This window comes from Dreissena polymorpha, chromosome 9 (genome assembly GCF_020536995.1).
Source record: "Dreissena polymorpha isolate Duluth1 chromosome 9, UMN_Dpol_1.0, whole genome shotgun sequence".
Taxonomy (NCBI): domain Eukaryota; kingdom Metazoa; phylum Mollusca; class Bivalvia; order Myida; family Dreissenidae; genus Dreissena; species Dreissena polymorpha.
The window spans coordinates 72491294-72512198 of NC_068363.1; the positions used below are offsets into that span (position 1 = coordinate 72491294).

The 20905-nt window shown below is 34.0% G+C and overlaps 2 protein-coding genes and 1 long non-coding RNA gene across 3 annotated transcripts in view; 1 reads left to right on the forward strand and 2 right to left on the reverse strand.

Moving 5' to 3' along the window:
- The first annotated feature begins 40 nt into the window (after positions 1–40).
- LOC127844856 (E3 ubiquitin-protein ligase etc-1-like) lies at positions 41–6935 on the forward strand. Its single transcript, XM_052375383.1, has 7 exons — positions 41–250; positions 630–678; positions 1316–1522; positions 3517–3803; positions 4561–4662; positions 4923–5211; positions 5745–6935. Exons 1-7 carry the CDS (start codon positions 188–190, stop codon positions 5981–5983), a joined length of 1236 nt encoding a protein of 411 aa, XP_052231343.1. The 5' UTR covers positions 41–187; the 3' UTR covers positions 5984–6935.
- Positions 6936–8815: 1880 nt separating this feature from the next.
- The window catches only part of LOC127844258 (zygote arrest protein 1-like), a 131298-nt gene continuing 119208 nt past the window's right edge, over positions 8816–20905 (reverse strand). The window contains exon 2 of the mRNA XM_052374325.1: positions 8816–9881. Within this exon, the coding sequence (XP_052230285.1) occupies positions 9693–9881 (189 nt within the window). The 3' untranslated portion in view covers positions 8816–9692. The remainder of the gene's footprint in view (positions 9882–20905) is intronic.
- On the reverse strand, positions 13109–20749 carry LOC127844260 (uncharacterized). The gene is made up of 2 exons (XR_008032648.1): positions 20515–20749; positions 13109–13262 (listed from the first exon to the last, which is right to left on the reverse strand). It is a non-coding gene; the product is annotated as an uncharacterized LOC127844260 (long non-coding RNA).

The window sequence follows — 20905 nt, forward strand, 5'->3', positions numbered from 1 at the left end:
TCGATCCGCTCTTATCGATAGAGTTTTAAATCATGGCTCAGTTTTAAATTGCCCATATGTTTGCGTATGAATCTTTAAACTGTGGAATTTCTTATTATTACACAATGTGTCAATTGTTTTGAGATAAATGCGACGTTTAAGTTCATTTATATTGTAATAATTCAAAATAACAAAGACGGTAAAAAGGATGAATTCAAACAAGTCTATTAGAAACATGTTTAGAAGAGGTGACGAACCTGGATCTATTCAGGTATTTTATGATATCTTATTCATATATTAGTTTTTTATGCTTTCAAAGGAGGGCATAATTATAGTTGTCGCAGCGCCCATTTTACGGTGGTGTTTTTTCCCGCATATATTCTTATGATAATGGGCTTTGCGAAAACATAATGCCACATTAAGGATTGTTTATTCGCTATTGGTCTGTCTAAATTAACAATATTGCAGATTTCACTATCCATGAAAACTATTACGTAGACGATATGTTCGCCCAAATATGAAAACTTCCTAATCGCAAATATTTTATAGCCCTTGTCGTGCATAAGGCGATTAAGTGCTTACAATTAAGAAATGAACTTGAAATCAGTACTCTACTTAAATTTAAATGGTCGTTCTACACATATTTTCAGGTTGCCATTTTGCAGGCCGGATGGTTGCCTCAGGTTCCCATTGCGCCTGGTAAATGATTTGATTTCAGTTATTTATTTAAATTATTGAATTCTCTGGCTTTGTATTCAAGTTTATTCACCAACTTTGATAAAAAACTTGAAGTTTAATCGTTATCTAAATATATAAATGTTGACAGAATACGTTCCTTTGTATATATCGTGCATGTCCACAACCCCCCCAAGATTACACCGCAGTTGACGTTGCGATGACCGATGGTTAACATGTGTCATTTGTCATCACACTGATTATAATATAGTTGGCATTGTAGATCGGCTATAAAATAATGACATTATTTTAGTTTTGACAATTATACTACAATATTAACTAGAACAGTCATTGCCGATGGAAAATGCCCCTGCACTTGCTCATTGCGTGCATTCAAGGGCACTTACCTCTGTAAAAATATCGAGACATACACGAGCATTATTCTCACACTCCTATAGTGTATAAACAACACATCTATACAGTTCTTGTTGATAGGCAGAACACGGAGCGACAAATTCGCGACACAAAATATTTATGCACAGTGTGACAGGCCAACCGATCGCGCGACAACTGACCAACCGACCGACAAGGGGATTAATTAATTTCATAATTATATTTAGCGTAATTTTGTTCATCGAATATTAATTTTTTTACCCAAAAGATCTGGTCGCATATCGGTTTGAACTGAAGCCAGTTATTGACAAGCTGATTGGAAGCAAACAAAACATTCTATTCATCGAGGTGGACCGGGAAAACATCTTTGAACAAGCCATAGCAATTTACAAGAAATGCGATCATGATACGCACGTGAAACTCATGGTAACATTCAAAACAGGCGGCGTGAAGGAAGATGGGATTGACGGATCCGGTAGGTATTGCGTCACATATGTGTCTTGTTCTGAGAAAATTGGGCTTAATGCATGTGCGTTAAGTGTCGACACAGATTAGCCTGTGCAGTCCGCACAGGCTAATCAGGGACGAAACTTTCCGCTTTTATAGTATTTTTTGTTTAAAAGAAGTCCCTTCTTACTGAAAATCTTGTTTAGGCGGAAAGTATCTTCCCTGATCAGCCTGTGCGGACTGCACAGGCTAATCTGGGACGACACTTAACGCACATGCATTATGCCCAGTTTGCTCAGAACGCGACTCATATATTCACGCAATGGTATTCGTATAAAGAGTTCATTGGTCTTTATCTGGTATATACTTCAATGATTTTTTTGTCGTAACAATATCATAGTGCCGCGTTAGCGGTATGTTTGACTTCCTCGAAACCAACTTTTTTTTTACAAGCCCTCAAAAGAAATAACTCACGTTAAGTTCACAAAATCGACCTCGTAGTGTCATCGTTAGCTTTGTTAACATTTTGGTGGGAAATCTGCAGTATATATATGTCTTTTTTTATTCATATGCATTATTGAACGTTGTTTAAAAAGACTAATACATTGCGTCATTAAAAAAAAATACATGCATATTTTAAAATGATAATGTTTTTGAAATTTATTTCATTTCAACATTTGTTTCTGGTTTAACTACATTTTCTTCTAATTACATATGGCGTCAGTATACTAGATTGTGAGATGTAATGTAATAACAAGTAATTTAAATGGGAATGTTTGGAAATACAACGATATGCGCTCCGATTGTTTATACAACGCACAACTTTTGGGTCTTTTTTCCCAATGGCTAATGTCATGCCATTTTGGGCCCTTTTCAGAATGGCTAATTTCAAGCCATTCTATAATTTTAAAACAACAACGAACCCCCCCCCCCCCCATTCAGATATCTTAAAATATCTAAACAAACAAATTGGAGACCACTTACTAGTTTTGCAAGCGAGAATGTATATTGCTCGATATCAAACGAGTGAAGTAATACATATAGTCAGGCAATTTTGACGGGTTTGCTTTTTAATCATCGAGTGTTCTCGATTTTTTTTTATGTCTTTAAAGTTGTTTTATCGACGTAACCTCTGAATCACTCAAAATAGGTCATATGATTATCTTGCAAGATGTCTTTTTCATTTAAAGTACGGTAGAGTTTGCGTAAAAATATTACCATTGTTATTAAAACGACGTAAATGTTCACATTCGAACACAACTTTGAAGGTTACATACAAAGTTAAAAAAAAAGTGTTATTTTGGGTCCGGTAACTTTAATCTGATGAAATTTAATCCTCAATAGTTTTCTAAACTCTTGTAAGTACCATATTTTGTTCAATATTATGAGTTGTTAGTAATGATTCCTGACTCGAAAAGTTTAATACGTTAAGCGGGAGGTAAACTGGACTAGACTCCAGAATAAATCTGGCCTAGTCTGAATAGATATCAAATAAACAAACATTCTTTTTTAAAGTACTTTAAAATGACCTATTGTATGAAGTAAAACTCTTGATTGGCAATGAGCTGTTCGCTATCAGGGTGAATGCCACACTCTGGAGAAGGTGCGGTTAACCTGCAAACAAGCACGGCTATTGCATGTACCACGTGCGGCTTCATGTGCATTTTCTTTACAGCCAAGATGATATGACATGCGTTGATGGGCGCATTTTGTACTTTGTCATGTGCAGTACCACGTTTGAAGACCGAGCAATTTTTGTTAACAAACCAGATGACTGGTTGGTTTAAAACATTTAACAGCGTAGGTAAAAACGTGCTGCAATTATGTTTACTACTTTGCAACCTTCTATGATACTGATCTCAATAGTCAGTTGCTAAACGTCACGTGTGTAAAACAGCCTAAGCACGTAGGTTTTTTCCAATTTTACATGGAAACAATGCTCCTACTGGGTTGCTACTTTTATAGCATGCATTTAGTTTTTGAGAGTCCATTACAATAAACATCTTTCAATATTTATCAAAGGTCTTCGACGGGAGTTTTACCACAGTTTCTTCAAGGTCTGCCTCACAAAAAAGACTATGTTTGTTGGCAATGGTCGTCGGAAATTTCCCTCAAACGACGTTAATCTAGTGCAGAACGGGTACTTCGCGGCCTTTGGCCGGGCGATTGTTGCCTCCGTCATGAACGGCGACTGTGGTTTTCCGTACCTGTCGCCGATTGTATTCAAATACATGGTGGGCGAGGATACACAAGAAGACGAACAGCTGGATGCTGTTCCTGACCTAGATATTAAAGATCTATGTAAACATGTAAGAAACATATTGCTTGTTAAGTTGTTACTTTTATTTCTTTCATAAACTTTTGTTTTCATGACGGTGTTCCGTGCACTGCTGTAATTAAAATTAACATACCATGTTTACACGTAATTGCCGATTTTATATTTGCCGGTCGGTAATCGTTAAATACATTTATTGTGTAGCAGTAAAAGTGCACAATTTTTTTTATTTATAATTATTAAACACAATGTGATATGATTAAACTGGCTAATAAATATATATATAGGGTTCGAACACTGAAAATCCCACTTAACATGAGGGTTGTTTGAAATAATTGATAACCTATAAGCAGGAAGGAAAGACACATTCTATCTATACGTTATACGAATGTTAATGTTGGCTATAATATTAGATTATTTATTCACAAGAGTAAAAACCCGCATATCGGGCGATATGTAAAAAAAGGATGTACGAAGGAGCTCTAATAAACAAGGATTATGGTTGAGGCTTTCATTCTCAAATTCCAGTTTCTCCTCCGACTGTATTCTTTTTTTAGTCCCCTTCCTTTTGATGACATTCAAATGGGGTTTAACTCCCCAATAAATAATTATACCAAGAAGACATGATTACATACCTGTCTGTTAACGAGTATGTAACATTTGAATTACGTATTACGGTAGAAGTCTAATTAATAATTGATTGAAATAAAAATACCATTATAACAAATTATTGAAATAGGAATGAAATTTCTTTTATAGTGTAATAATTTATATTGCCATTTATTGATTAGCTGCTGGATGCCAAAACTGACGATGAAGTGATTGAAGTGACGGGAGGAGATCAAGGCTCCATCATCAGTCATATCGGATGGCCAACAGGGGAAAATTTCAGTGTAAGTTTGCCTCTTGCCCATTATTAATCTTGTAGTGAATTAACAGTCCATATTTTTACACACGTTTTATGTCCAGCGTTCATCAACCTCAATATTGCCTGAGAAACAACATATTTATATTTAAAAACATGGAATTGATACACGAACTTTCCTAGTTTGTAATGCAAGATAATCCATATCTACATAGTTATGTCTCGAGCTATTTGTCAGCAGTGTACTAACTTGTAATCTTTACCAAATCCATTAATTATCTACTACAGTTACGAAACAGAAACGTTCTAGTCCAAATGTTAATTCACTGGGACATAATAGAGAAACGCAGAAGGGCATTGGACCAACTAAAAGCTGGCCTTAATCACATGGGTTTTCTCGAGGCCACTAAGAAGAACCCAAACCTTCTGCCCCTGTTGGTGTATTCGGAGAGCTTTAGTCTCAACGCCGAGTACGCTCGAAATCAACTTCAGCCTAAGATAAAGGCGTTGGAGTGTGCGGATGAAACGCAGATGCAGGCAAAGCGATGGATGCAGGAGTTTCTGAACGACATGTCTGGTAAAGTTTTTAAAAGCTTAACCCATTTATGCCTAGCGTCTAGAACAAATGCCTTGGCAAACAGTGTAGACCCAGATGAGACGCCGTATGATGCGGCGTCTCATCAGGGTCTGCGCTGTTTGCTTAAAGGAATTTCTGTAAAAAATATTCTAAATATAGAAATAAATGTACTAGACACCCCTAGTTTTGGAAATAAATTGATCCAATTTAGAAGGATGGGAGAGTCCACTAGGCATAAATGGGTTAAAGAAATTTATCATGAAACTCATTGCCTGGAATATTTGGGAAAAACTATATTGATAACATGTTGCTATTTTAATTGCATTGATGTACATAATGCAAGGTAGAAAGACATTTCACTATTTTTTAGTAAAATTGAAGAACTAAAAGAAAAGAATAAAGTTAACGCATTGACTTAAAACAAATATTTTTATGACATACATTTGTTTTGCAAAGGCATTGTTTATAATCGTTTTGCATGTACAAAATGTATCTTTTTAATTACTTATGTATTATTTCTTTGTTAACTTCAGACGAAGATGCACAATCATTCTACCAGTTTGCAACTGGTTCTGCGGATCCTCCTGTAGCCGACGAAAGCATTTCCATGGAATTCAACTCGTATGACCATACATTGACCCTGCCGTCTGCGAGCACGTGTAGTTCGCTTTTCCGAATACCTCTAGGGAACAGAACCTCGATTGATTTCAAACGGTCGATGAAAACGGCCTTGGACAACGCAAGATTTGGGTTCGGTGCAGAAAGGACCTAATGCTTATGGCTTGAAATTGCTTAACGCATGATGAATGAATAAAACTGTTTCAATGAATCCTTGCATGTGTATAATCATAACCCAAATACTGAAACATTCGCATATTTAATTTTGTTTATTATACCCTATCTGATATAAAAGTGAAATGTTTTTACAGATAGGTTAATTTTCATTCAGTTCAATGAAGTTATACGGTTAATATACTGGTAATATTCACATGTTCAATCGAGAAACTAGACCACTTTCTAAAGTACGAGTTGTCAGTACAAACATTTTGCCGTCGTCATGTTTAAACATGCAGAAAAGTTTGGAACTCTTATGTATTGTAACTGTATATGCAGTTACTGTACTCATAAGTACCGCAATGCGTTACATAACGTGGAACGGATAGGGTGTAAGCTTATAAATATGGTATTCCGTAACGGTTTTGTCTGTTTCGACTAAAGTTCTGTGTTACTTAACTTATTTTTGTTTTTGCCAGTTTATAACATATTTTTGACAAAACAAGACATGCATAATAACAATTTTTATACATCAAAGGCTGCATTATTTGTTTCTAGTACTTACTACTGGAATTGATTGATATGTAAATAAAGATTATTTGAACGTTATTTTTGCATTTAAAAAAATGACTTTATGATGAAACATTTGTAAGCATTTTGTCTTCAATATAAAAGTGCTTTCCATAGGCGTGCCTATAAACAATAAAGTTGTGCTGCTGCTCTTGTTTGCATACGGCTTAGGAGCAGTTCATTGTAATTCATTGGTGATATATTTTGTTGTTTTGCTTTTTAATTGGGATGCTTTGTTGTTAAGTTTAACACAATAAATCTTATGTGAATAACTTTCTATTAAAAGTTGTTTGTTGAGTTTCTCATGAGGTGTCCCTATTTTCATTAATTTCTATTTGCGTTTGTTGCATGTTTTTGAACTTCGTATAGAATATCATTGGTCATGTGCACATATAAACATATGACTTCGTGCTGTTCAATTGTTTTTGTTCAGCAAAATATTTACTTTGTTTAACAAGCATCGCGAATTTTGGAATAGGAATGTTATCATTTACTTGCAGTGGGCTTTGATGCAGTTACTTGTGTTTCCAATTCTAATTTGTTGATTTGAGAATACTGGGGGAATATTGCTGAAATAAAAAGTTTATCACGCAATGTTTGTTCATAAGTTTCGCACCGAGTACATAACAATGTTTGAATATTTTTCTTTGTTTAGTAAATTTTTTTTTTCATGCAGTTTATCTTGTAAATATGCACGAATCATTTATTTAAGCTCTGTTTTTTATATTTAGTACACACGTCATATTTGGATTTATACATCCCTATAGAACATAGAGATACAATAAAAATGCGCTTTGATAGCTATAGGTAAAAAGTAAAAGAACGAAAACAATTGTGATATCCTGCTGATATAAATCTTAACAATTAATTAGAAGTTAATACTATGATGGTTTGTTTACCATTCGTGCATGTTGTTATATGGATTTTAATTGTGTTATACAGCCTATTGTGCCCAGGTTCAAATAAATTACACATTGAATTAATGCGACGAGTGACTTTCTACAACCTAATCACTTAACTACGATAGCAACAAACTGCGAGGAACATGTCTCAACATACTGAATAGTAGGTTACATCCATGTGGTTTAAAGTCACTTACACTTCAAACACGCAAACGGACATTTAAAGATTTAAGGTAGTCCACAGGTTTTGCGGTAAACACATACAGTCATTGAAACTGTCTACCAGCACTGACTTTTTACTCGCAGTGTTAGATGTTGAATCGCTCGAAACAGTTGTTGACGCATGGAAGCTAACATTGTTTGGACAGTTATGCAGTTTTCCGTGTAGAAACTTTGCAAAAAACGTGTTCCTGAATAGACTGAAGCGATATTTTTTTACCTTGATTATCAGCCAAGGATTTATCCCAGTTATAGTTAGGTTACTTCATAAGTATAATTTAAAGGAGTATGTATTTGAGCAGTGGGACCTTTGTTTCAAAAATGCAGTGGAAGAGCATTCTCCGGAGACACGTAAAAATCGGTCCAGAGTAGCCAGGTACTTGGAATGATACACTCAAAGACCAGATATGCCCGAGATAATGCCGAAGGACGGTAACCCATATGCTCCTTATGCAATCTCAAAATCCCATCCAGAGTTGCTGTTCATATTTAAATTAGTGAATAGAGCGGTAGGGCGCATGTTATCAATATTATATGCGGAACAGTGTCACACGTGCTCAAGATGGTGTGACATTTATTTGTCTTCAGCTCGTATAATAATCCCCGCAAAGCACATATGATTGCATTCGTCATTCAAACTTGCGTAGCAGACTTCTACTTATACTGGTGCAGTTGACCGATTGAACAACAAGCGGGTGTATTAGTGTGTCAAACGTTCCTCAACGCAAGCGCGTCAAATTTTACAATGCTTACGTTATATCGTGTGTTAAAGGGATATGTTTAACATTTAACAGTCTTTCTCGGGCACTGTGATCCTAAATACTAACAAAATGTATTGCAGATTTTTTCACTTGAATACCAATACTTGCTTTAATTTCATACCTTCGAATAATAGTTCAAATGTATATGTCTGTTTATAATGACACTGTTAACTGTGATTATCGCTGACGACGTGTTAGATATTATACTATTCATATCTATATTATGGTTATGCTTTTTGTAAACTATTGTACATTTTGTCTGATTATTTGTTAAACTCTTCGTGTATTTGAAGGAAACAAAGTCATATATAATGAAAACATAAACATTGATTTGATCTTTCTTTGCGTTTTAATATATCGAGAATACATCAAAAAAATAAAACACATGAGCCATTAATTACCATTTTAGACTATAATTTCAAACCTTATTATATTCTATTGAACTTTAAAGGGGCCTTTTCACAGATTTTGGCATTTTTTTAACTTATTCATTAAATGCTTTATATCGATAAATGTAAACATTGGATCGTAAAAGCTCCAGTAAAAAATCAAGAATAAAATAAAAAAAAGGAAAAGAACATTGCCCGGACCTGGTTACGAACCAGTGACCCCTGGAGTCCTGCCAGAGTCCTGAAGTAAAAACGCTTTAGCCTACTGAGCTATTCAGCCGAGTACACGTAATTGACGTGTTTTATACCTTATATAAGCAATCTTCGTAGTTTCAAAAAATTTAACGACAAAAACAAAACTGTCCAAATTATTCAATCGTTTCGCGTTGCAACGCTTTATAATTTTTAGGTTTTAAAATCGTCAAAAGATGCATATAATGGCTATATAAGACCATGGTAAATGTTCAGTATTACTGTTTCGTCACAAATATCATAACTAAAACGAAAATTTGCGAATCTGAAACAACTTTTTTAAATTTTGTCAATTTACCAAAGCGTGAAAAGATCCCTTTAAAGATCACGTTTGCTTTATTTTTAGCATAATATAAATATATATATAATTTTTGAAGAAATTTACATATAATGGTTAGAATTGCACGAGAAACGTAACAAATTAAAATCAGTAAATTCAATCATATCAGTTGAACATTCTTGCACGCACGGCATGTTTAAAGGACACGTATCAATCAATAAAATTGAATCAATAGTAAAATAAATACGTATGTGTTTTTGGTCCACGAGGTCTTCAAAATCACATTTTCTTATACTCATACTGTATTTGGTCATTTATATCAACTTAATTTTCTTTACTGGCATCGGTTCCCAGATCGGCATTTTTCGCAGAGATCGCTGCGATGGGGTTTGTTCGGGTCGGTGTTGCGGGTCTTGTCACATCCGCATGTTCTGGCAACTTCACCGCACAATGAGCACATAGTCTCCTCCACCCTGTAGGGCTGGCACATGATCTTGCAGGACTTGCATTCTTGGCCATAGTACTTGAAACACATTTGTACGTTATTTTATTAACTCAATGTAAACGGGAAAGGTAATCTGGCTCAACTTAAAAAATCAGGAATTCGTGTACAAAAACAGAACTGTAATTGCATTTAGATTATTACGAATTGTAAAAAAATAACACTTCAAAATAAATCGGCAAATTTTGCTTAATAAGGCAAATCGAAAATAGCAATTGTATTTTACTGACTTTTGCATTTGGCAAAATATTATTGCATTTAAATAAATCAATTATGTCCAAGTAATTCCTTAGAAACATAAACATTCCTGTACATTAAACATTAAGTATGCACTTAATGTTTAAAAAGTATAATTACTATGCGATTTTTTATTCGTTATCAAAGGGTTGCTGATATGAAAGATTTCACCAATTTCGCAGAAATGTCTTTGTGAAATATAGCTCAAGATCCATGTCATCGTTACAAATATTAGGATGCTTATTTATTCATAAAAAAACAAATGTATTGCTTAAATCAATATTTTCCCACGTAATTTGTTTTTATATAAAAATATCAAATAATGTTTGATTATATTTTCCTTAACATTTAACGAAATAAGAACAAGTTACCAACTCATAACCATACAATATCTGGAACAATTTTACTTGTGACGACAGTAACAGTTGTTCATGTGTGATATAACGTTTAGTCCATGGAACCCATCCATAAATCGTTCACGTGAAATAAAAAATTACACGTATTAGCTAAGTATTATGGAAATCGTGCATGGGCTAGTCAAATGATTAATATTAAAAATATAATTATTATGATATAAAACAAAAAGTAATGTCTCATTTGATGAACAGTAACTATGCTTTCATGTTCCAATTTTCAAAAAATTATTTATCATGTACCAATGAATGTATAATTATAAATCACTTGACAAATTTTGTGTAACTATTTATGTAGACACAATAGTCAAGTACAAAAATATACATACCAGAGTTTTGGCCTTATTCTTAGAGTAAACCTTAGCACTTTCCCATTTAGCCTTGCATTTCGAGCACTCAAAGAATCCGTACATTTCTAATATCGGTGTTTACAAATTACGCTTTGTAGGACACTTGTTCAGTTTCGTTTTGTCTATTTTCTGAAAAAGCAACTATTTATATACACTGGATTAAATTCGTTTAAACAGCTTCCTTATACGATTTTGTTTTCAATCACATATTTATATAAAGAATAACGTGCATGTACCGAGTAACACATTAAATAAATAAAAGGCGAAACTGATACAAGTGACAATTCAAAATTTGGGTAAGTAGGTCGGCCCTTTTTCTGAATATGAAATGGCATGAACAAATCTTCCATTTCTGTTTTACATTTGTCATTGTCGAAAAGTTTACTTAACTAAAAGTGTTTTCAATCACATATTTATATAAAGAATAACGTACATTTACCCAGTAACACATTAAATAAATTAACGGCGAAACTGATACAGTGTAAATTCAAAATTTGGGTAAGTAGTTCGGCCCTTTGTTTCTTAATATGAAATTGTATGCAAAAAATCTTCCATTTCTGTTTTACATTTGTAATTGTCGAAAAGTTTACTAAACTAAAACCTAATTTATCGAATTTGATTGAATGAATCAAATTATGTTTGCATGGTTAATAGTAAATTTAATTGAATGTTTTTTTTTTCGCAAACTCAACCTTAAAAAGAAGTTTAAGTTCGGCACAAAAAAATAAGGTCGGTCGGGTTTGTGGAAACAAACATTTAATAAAAATCATTAACATTTTATGTAGCGTAATATAAGCAGTTTGAGAACTTTCATCGAATAGGATGTACATACACATAAAAGAACCTTCATCGAATAGGATGTACATACACATAAAAGAACCTTCATCGAATAGGATACACCTAAAAGCATGAGGAGACCTTAAATTGTAAACCGCCGTCTTAAGTAGAACTTGTCCTGTCTTATGCGCGTGTACTGAGCATAGAACCGCCGGGCGTGTGGGTGCCGCGTTCAGCGTTTCAGAGAGTTCATGTGCGATTCAAGCAAGACTGAAATCTTCACGGAGTAAAGTTCATTTTCCATGCAAAGTTCACAGAAATCAGTACCATAATTCAATAAACCGTAAAAACACCACTCTTACCGTTCTTGCCGTTACATTATGCATCAAAACTAACTGTCCAGTGCCGTTTTAATCCTTTGTTTACATACATTTCAACTGGCCGATATTTTAAACACACGACTTATTTAAAACTTCATTCATTTGTAATGTAACGGATTTTATGTTGTTATCATTGACTATCAAATCATTATGCCGTCTAAAGATGCTCCAGCACTTTGGCAGTCGGTTTCTTGTCAGTAAAGAACATCGTGCTATAACACAGTGTCGCGGCGACTGCCTCAGCGGAAGTTTCACGTTATTTTGGTAAATTGTGTTAGTATCTATGGTGTTTTACTGGTAAACACATGCTGGGTTAGAGAAATCATGCGAGAAAATGACTTTAATTTGTACCTGATATACGACGTTTCATATGATTACAAATGTAAATAGGGTTCGAACACTGAATTTCCCACATGAGGGTTGTTTGAATTAATGTATTGCTGGGTATCTGTATAATATAGACTGTTGTAAGTGGTTTTTAAGAGAACGAGAGTTTCATAAGCGAGGTCAGAAAGTCCAACATGTAAAGCACAACACAAGGTTTTGAGTTTTTAAGGAATTGAATAGTACTCATGGTTTTGTTTGGAGCTCTAAACTTCCTAATAGATAATTGATCAAGTAGTGAGAAAATACATTGGCATGACATTTTCGATGCTTAAAACGTTTAATTTTCATCACATTGTACACGCAAATTATATAAAATACAGCATACTCACCACATTCACTAAACATATAATAACAAATCGTATATATATATTTGTTTTAAAGATAAATATTTTTGATGCTGAATTATTTTACAGTATTTAATATTAATGTTTTAAGAAATTTACACATTCTGTCAGAAATTATTCGAGACAGAATTACAAGCTACAAACGTTTTATTTAATTGTGTCATTTCAACATTCTGTCATCTCGAAACTGCTGTAGAAACATGTGCTGATAAATAATTTAAAATCACAAAAATATATGTTTGTTCAATCCATGAGGCTCTCAAAATAACGGAAAATAAAATTGATAAGGTTATGTCTTTTGCATGTTTGATGCCAGCGTTGTTTACTACTGGCACGGCCTCCCAGATCGACATTTCTCACAGAGGTCGCTGCGATGGGGCTTCCTCGGGTCTGTGTGGCGGGTTTTGTCACATCCGCAGGTCCTGGCAACCATACCGCACCGCGAGCATTTGGTCTCCTCCACCCTGTACGGCTGGCACATAATATTGCAGGACTTACATTGTTGGCCATAATACTGGAAGCACAAAACATGTTTGTGTAAAATGTCGTATTATGTATAAAAATGCAGTTAGTTTCAAACTCCTAATCCTTTAAATTCTTGATTGATCTACATGCTACGATGGTGGTTACCGTTAACGTTTGTGGGTGGTCATGCTAATAGGCGTTCGTAAAACATTGCTTCCATGCAATTCTTTTAGCCTTGGGAACAATTCACACAACTGTCACTTGAGATTTAATTATATGAATTATATTATATGAATAATATGAATAGGTCGGGACAGAGTATACAATAATTGTATTTATAATTGTAATTAAGATAGAAACACGAGGTTTAGTTATATACATAAACTAACAATATTCCACTGAACTAAAACAGTGCATCAATAATGAATGGTTAAATATGATTTTCGATTTCAGGTACCAACATTATAGTAGTGTCATGCAGAAAGGGTTTAATATTTATATACGTGAATAAGATAGTTTGTTTAAATTGACAGTCATCTAAAGACAAAACTCCACATACCAGAATATTAACCTTTAGTAAAACTTGGCATATCCTAAACTATTCTTGCACTTTTTGGTAAATTGACAAAAATTAATAATAAATGTTTCAGATTCGCAAATTTTCTTTGTAGTTATAATATTTGTGAGGAAACATAAACCATGCCCTAAAATATCCATTTAATGCATCTTTGACGATTTAAAAACTGACAATTATAAAGCGTTGCAGCGTTAAACGATTGAATAATTTGGAGAGTTCTGTTGTTGTCGTTATATTTGTGATACTTCGAGTATTGCTTATATAAAGTATAAAATTCATCACTTATTGTATGAGCCATATGGCCGAGTGGTCAAAGCGATAGACTTTTACTCCGCGGGTAAGTGGTTCGAGCCCAGTCGAAGGTTACTTTTTTTTTATAATTTTATTCTTGATTCTTTACTGGAGCTTTTTAGATCCAATGTTTACATTTATCAATATAAAGCATTTAACGACAAACTTCAATACATTCCAAAATCCGTGAAAAGGCCCCTTTAAGTGATACATATACTTGCAAATGATTATCACAAATCTCAAGTGATATAATTGTTCAACTATACAAATAAACAAACACGCTCGATGGGCAGTGGGCTCGACTTTTCTTGTTCTTGTCAAAGGTAACAGCATTGATAAGGTAACAGCAATGTTGAGATTATTTCCATAAATGATACTTTCATCTTCAAAAAGTATTGGAGTGTTATATTTGATGCTTCAGGTAAAGTTCTTGAAGAAGATCAGAAACAAGATGGGCTCCATGACAGTGCCCTGTGAGACCCCAAAGGTTACGGCTACCTTGTCGGACACGGTTCACTCCAGGACAACAGTTATTTGCTTTATTTATGAGATATCCAGAAGAAAACATTTGAATTTATTCCATAGCATTTAACTTAGCATAACACGTTCTTGTGGGGAAATTCTAAAGAATCGAATTCTTTAACAAACTCCATAATGTCAGTTTTTTTAGCTTGATTTGATTGGAATGTTTTTTGGAGGAATTATATGAGTTATGTTTCACAAGAACGGGAAGGGTTAACCCGTATTGCAGGTCATATAAAATATTATTGTTATCAAGTTGAGCCATGATAGTTTAGAGATAACAGGTTCAAATATTGTAAAGCAAATGCATGTACGTTATATTGGCTTGTAATTTATAGGATGATGTTAACCTCCCCGTTTTTAATACATTTGCATGTTTCTAATCAGTTGTTTTTCCCCAAAAATACAGATACTTTTGAAAGAAAGACGTACGGATTAGGAATATTTTTGTACAGCATTCCTTTAATACTTTGCAGGATAATTTACCTGGACATGAGGCTTTGGCGAATTACAGATCTGTATTAATATTTTAATCCATTTTATGTGATGTTTACGCCTGGAATATATGTATGGGGGCTGGGTCCTATGGCATGAATATGTCATAGTATCAGATGTGGTTGGGGAGAAGGCATCTTGAAATTGCCTGTTGAAACTATTGGTTTTGTGGTTCCGATTTAAGGGTACCGTTTTTCCTTAGAGGTTGTATTGTTTGGCTGTCAGTATGTTGTTAAGCGCTTATGTACGAGAATCATTTTTGTGGAATTTTACAGTGTGCTGGGTTATCTTGTCCTGAATCGGGATTTAAAAAATGAGGTTTTCAATGTATTGCCAATATTCCTGACGCTGCTTTTATGGAGTAGCTTTTAGGTCTGTATCTAAAAAACTATGAAACATCATGGGTGGACAGATATCAATGGGGGGGGGGGTTGCACCGCTCAAAAACCATAACCCTACACTTTCTTGAATTATATTTATTGAGCTTTGTTGTTTAAGTATATACCTTTTCAAGGCTATATATATACGAAATAATTAAAGATTTCAACATGAAACTTCATGAGTGTGTAGAGATCAATGACAAAATGTCTTTGCACACGAATCATAAAATCACTTATTTAAATAAGATGTATTGTCATTTGTTGTTTTCGTATTATGTTACTTTCAGGGCTATATCTCAGATACAATATATGTGTTTAACATTAAACTTTAAGATGTATAGATATCAATGAGTGCTATTGCCTCGCCCGAGACCAATAACCACACACGTCCAACAAAAGAGTTATTGCCATAATGTTGTTTTATGTGATTAACTTTTCAAGGCTATTTCTCAGATACGACAAACGAGTATAACAAGACATTTCATGGGAGTAAATTTATCAATTATAAGAATTGCAATGTATACAACAATTACCCTTCTTTTTTCTAGGATTATACCTTATATCAATGGATTTTCACCCATCCATATATACCATTTATTTGGCGGTTGATATCAATTCGAAGAATTTGCTTGTAAGCTTTTGTTGTTTCGATTCAAGGTATTTGCGTTTGTACGCGTTCATTTGTGTTTTTAATTGTTAAGTTACACATAGATATTTGTTGCTTTTATTAATTAAGTTGGAATTTTTTTTGAGACGGTATTTTGTAAGTCTTCTTTAAATGTTTTCCATAAAGTGTGTATGCCTAGGTCAGTTTTTCTTATAGGTTCATATCTTTTAAAGGAAAACTGTGAGTAGAATTTGGTTTCTCTTTGCTTGGGTTTGCATTTTCTAAGAGAGAGGGGGGAGGGGTGGTTTCGAAGTTGTCGATGATAACAGGATAACTTGTAAAAAAGATCAAGAATTTGATCACCACGTGTTTCTATATGAGTAGATAAAAACTATGCTATACACATAATAAACATTTTTCAATTCCTCAATGTCCTAATATAGTACTATAATTACATTTGAAAAACATAGCAATTTCCGCATTGAGAAAGCTTTCTTCGAACATTAAATTACTGCTTAGTGTCTCGTATGTGCTGTTACTTGAAAATGGGCACGAAGTTGTTATAAAGCAAGGTTATTTATCATGTATTTCTACAGGCGTTTATCATGTATATTTTCATTTCTCCTAAGGAATTTTGCATAGAATTTGCTGCTTTCAATGGGATTGTGGTAAAAGCGTGTGATTTAGACATTAAAAAGCAATAAAATGGATTAATTTATGATTTCATGCACTTAAATAATTTCTTGCTACAGAAAAAAATGCAGTCACATCATTTCATGCTCTTGTTATGACCCTGTTATTTAAGAAGTGTTATTTAAAGGGAGGGACCTTTTCACCTTTTGGTAAATTTACAAAACTACAACGAAAATTTGTACATCCGAAACATTTGTTTTTTAATTTTGTCAATTAACATAAAACGTGATAAGGTCCATTCAATATTTTATTTTAATAAAATACAGCAAAAGATGACATATCGCGCACATGCAACCAAAAGGCGAGATTGAAATGGTAATAACGCGATCTTGTGTTATCGACCTATCGTACTCGCACATAGTCTTTTCACAGTGTCACATCATTTTCTATATTGTATACTAGTAATACTATCCGACAAAACTAATCCAAATCTCCTAATACTGTTTCTGGAGTAAAAGGGGCCGTCGAACATATTTTGGCATGTATTGAAGCTTGTCATAAAATTCTTTATATTAATACATTTAAACATTTGAACTAAAAATCTCCAGTAAACAAACAAAAATACAATTTAAAAAAAGTAAAAAAAGTAACCCTCAACAGGGCTCGAACCACTGACCCCTGGAGTCCTGGAGTAAAAAGTCTCCCGCCTAGACCTATCGACCATCCATGCTCATGCTTAGAGCGGATGTATTTTTTACCTATATAAGCAATCCTCGTAGTATCCCAAAATAAACGACAACAACAGAACTTTCCAAATTATTCAATCGTTTTGCGTCGCACGACGCTTTATAATTTTCAGGTTTTCAAATCATCAAAATAGATATTTAAGAGCATGGTAAATGGTCAGTATTACTATTTCCTAAAACATATCATAACTAAAACGAAAATTGCGAATCTGAAAAAACTTTTTTTAATTTGTCAATTTACCAAAACGTGAAATCTGTTGGACGGTCCCTTTAAATTATACTTGCTATATTTATTATACTATTGTCTTGTTTATGCACAATCATCGGACGTTATCCTTGATTCACCTGTCACATCAGGTGTAAAACATGGATCTTCAATCAGACCCCTTTGCCCTAGTGTCCATTAACGACAAGCTCTCCAAAGTCTGTTCCACCACGAGATATTTTTATTAAGTCTCCAGTACAAGAAAATACTCATAAGACTGGTATGGTGGTTTTGAAAGACTCCAGAAATGACAAAGGACTTTACGATGTCCTTAAACCCCATCAAATGTGAGGTTATATGAATCAAGAGAAATTCCGGTTCTGTCAGGACATTTATTACAGGAAATCTTTTCTCTCCGTTTTAGCAGGCATTTAGACCGACATTGCTTAGATTAGATTTAGCAAATTTCTACGGTTCAAGAGGACAGCCGAGAGAGGGAACAGGTCGCTTGTCTTAATCAGAAAAAAAACTTGCTAGCTTCACAAATGATTTTTCAACTTTAGAAAACGCTCCACGAACCCGTTATAAATAGTTGTTATTCGGAACTTTCCAGTCTGGTTTTTTCCGATATTTGAGCACGCGCGGTAGGTACAACCAAAAGCTGACTAGCATCTTTTAAAAGAGAGTGAATCAATAATTTCTGTTATCGCTGAATATTAAACACCACTTTTTCTGCTCAAACGTTCGTTATATTTGATAAAAATACCATGATTTAATCATTTTTATTTAGATTAACTAATCTCGATCGTGTTTAATTTGTAAGAATACTGTGTAACACGATATAATGCTTCATGTACATGTAAACAGCTTCGGTCACGTAACTATGTCATGGCATACTGTGCGAAGGCCTGGGCATACAGTTTTAATGAAGTTTTTTAACGAAACTACCAAGACACTGACTCCATCGTATATATATTATACTATTCAAATATATTTAAAATCATACAGACAAGTACCCAACAACAAAAACCTTAATATCCTCAGTCCATTCGTAGCACTAGAACTAATATATGGTTCCATATCAGTTGGAAATTTATATGTCTATATGATATAGCTCTATTGTGAGGCTTTTCTTTAATCTAATCTGAAAAGTAAAGAAATTTTTCGCTAAATACTAAGACCTTAAGATTAGAAGACTCATCACTAACGAGCTTTACCATACATTACTTTTATTTGCTATATCTATAAAGCATGTCGAAAAAACAAGAACATGAATAATGTTTTTCAGAAGAATATTGCATAGGTCAAGCCGTTTGTATAGGTTCCTTGATTCATTACCATACAGCTGAAAAAGTCTGTTTTTCATGTATTTTAAGGATGTTAGCTACTGGACCCATCCGCATCGGCGGCTGTACATCTGAACGGTGTATTTAGACTTTAATCCTGTATTAAAAATCTGTCATACATTATATCAGTGTTAGATTTGTTATCTGTAATTATTAATAAAATAGTAATAGTAATAACAACAAAAGACTTGAATGTTGACATTTCTTAAAAGAAACACTACTGTCGTTTAAATACTTATTTTCCACTACTGAATGGGAAGCAAATCGGATTCGTTACTGGTCATTACTAAATTAATTACAATGTTTGTACCTCCCGCGCGCGCTCAGAAATCGGAAAAACACACAACGCGCGAGTTCCAAATTAAATCTATTAAGCCATTGAATCATATGACCAAACAATACCACCTACATTACCCAGATCGAAGTTATTTAGCAGCATGTATCAAGATTTGTCTCTTGCGAATGTAGAACGTGGCGCAGGACTAGCCTGGTGATTAAACCTGGTGATTAAAGACACGGATTGCAGACACAGCACTTATGCAGAAAACTTAGTGATTGTTGCTTTCATCTCTATGCTGGTTGTTATTTCATTGATGTAATGATTGAGATTTATGCTTTCAGCTATATGCGGTTTCTGATGGGTGCTTACATCTTTGTGTTGCTTGTTATTGTTGATGTTATCTGTGCATTCGCATCTGGCCTTATATAGACACTGCGTATATGCCTTACAGGCCTTAAATTGCTAGAAGTATGTAAAAGTAAAACAATTGTATCTGGTAAACATTAAGCAAATATATTAGTCATACAATGCCAGTATAAATATGATCATATCAATAACCATGAATCCCATTGGTCTTCGATTACACTCGGAGCAAACTGTACATAAGGTTTGAACATTTTCTGTCTAACGTGAGGGTTGTTTAATATAAAATTTATAAATCTTGTACAGTGTACTGAATTTAAAACACGAGATACCGAGACATAAAAAAGACTAAAGACCCCCAGACTAAATGCTACAACCAATCTATGCGCCAATTATTAAGTAAACAAAATCCATCATGTGACCACACACCAACACATAAATTAACGCAATCGATGCTGTTTAGAACAAGCTGTTTAGACGTCAGTTCAAGCTTGGCCGTTGTTCATAATTTAATTTATGAAATAAATAATCCATACACAGATTTATTGCTAAATGCATCGTTTGCTTAACTTTATATGTTTGAGTACAGACAACTGTATTGTCTTGAAGCGAATAAATATAAATAAAATTCCAAGTAATTTGCAATTTACACGCGCGTTCACACATGCAAAAAGATCGATTTGCAAAAGATGTCGTTACAAAAATTCATCAAATTTTAAATATTATCCCTTAGAATCTGAAAATTGATCACATAGTTATTCTCTGGGACATTATAGAGAAACGAACCCATTGGCTTTGCCCAAGCGACGAAGACAAATCAACACTATCAACGGTCTAGTAACAAAACTTCACATACCTGATCTCGGATATGCTTAGGAGTAACCTTAGCACTTTCCCATCTAGACTTGCATTTCGAGCACTCAAAGAACCCATACATGTCTTATATAGGTGTTTACAAATTACCCTGTGCTTGACAGTTGATCAATTTCTTTCTATCTTTTTTCTGAAAATGCGACTCGTTATCATCACTCGATAACACTATCTTTATACTATATACTTCCTTATATGACTGCATTTTCGATGCAATAACGCTATCGAGTAACACAAAGTTTACGAATAACGCTTTGCTTGACACTTGTAAAGTTTTCTTTTGTTATGTTTTCTGAAAATGCAATTCTTTTATCTACGATCGACATTATTCGCTTACTATTAAATATTTTCTACATGAATGCGTGTAAACAAGTGTA

What these genes read in the sequence shown, in the direction of transcription:
- LOC127844856 (XM_052375383.1), top strand. Translation starts at nt 188, where the DNA reads ATGAATTCAAACAAGTCTATTAGAAACATGTTTAGAAGAGGTGACGAA. An exon ending in TCAGGTTCCCATTGCGCCTG is followed by an intron (nt 679 to 1,315) that starts GTAAATGATTTG and finishes TTTACCCAAAAG; the next exon opens with ATCTGGTCGCATATCGGTTT. An exon ending in TTAAAGATCTATGTAAACAT is followed by an intron (nt 3,804 to 4,560) that starts GTAAGAAACATA and finishes TTTATTGATTAG; the next exon opens with CTGCTGGATGCCAAAACTGA.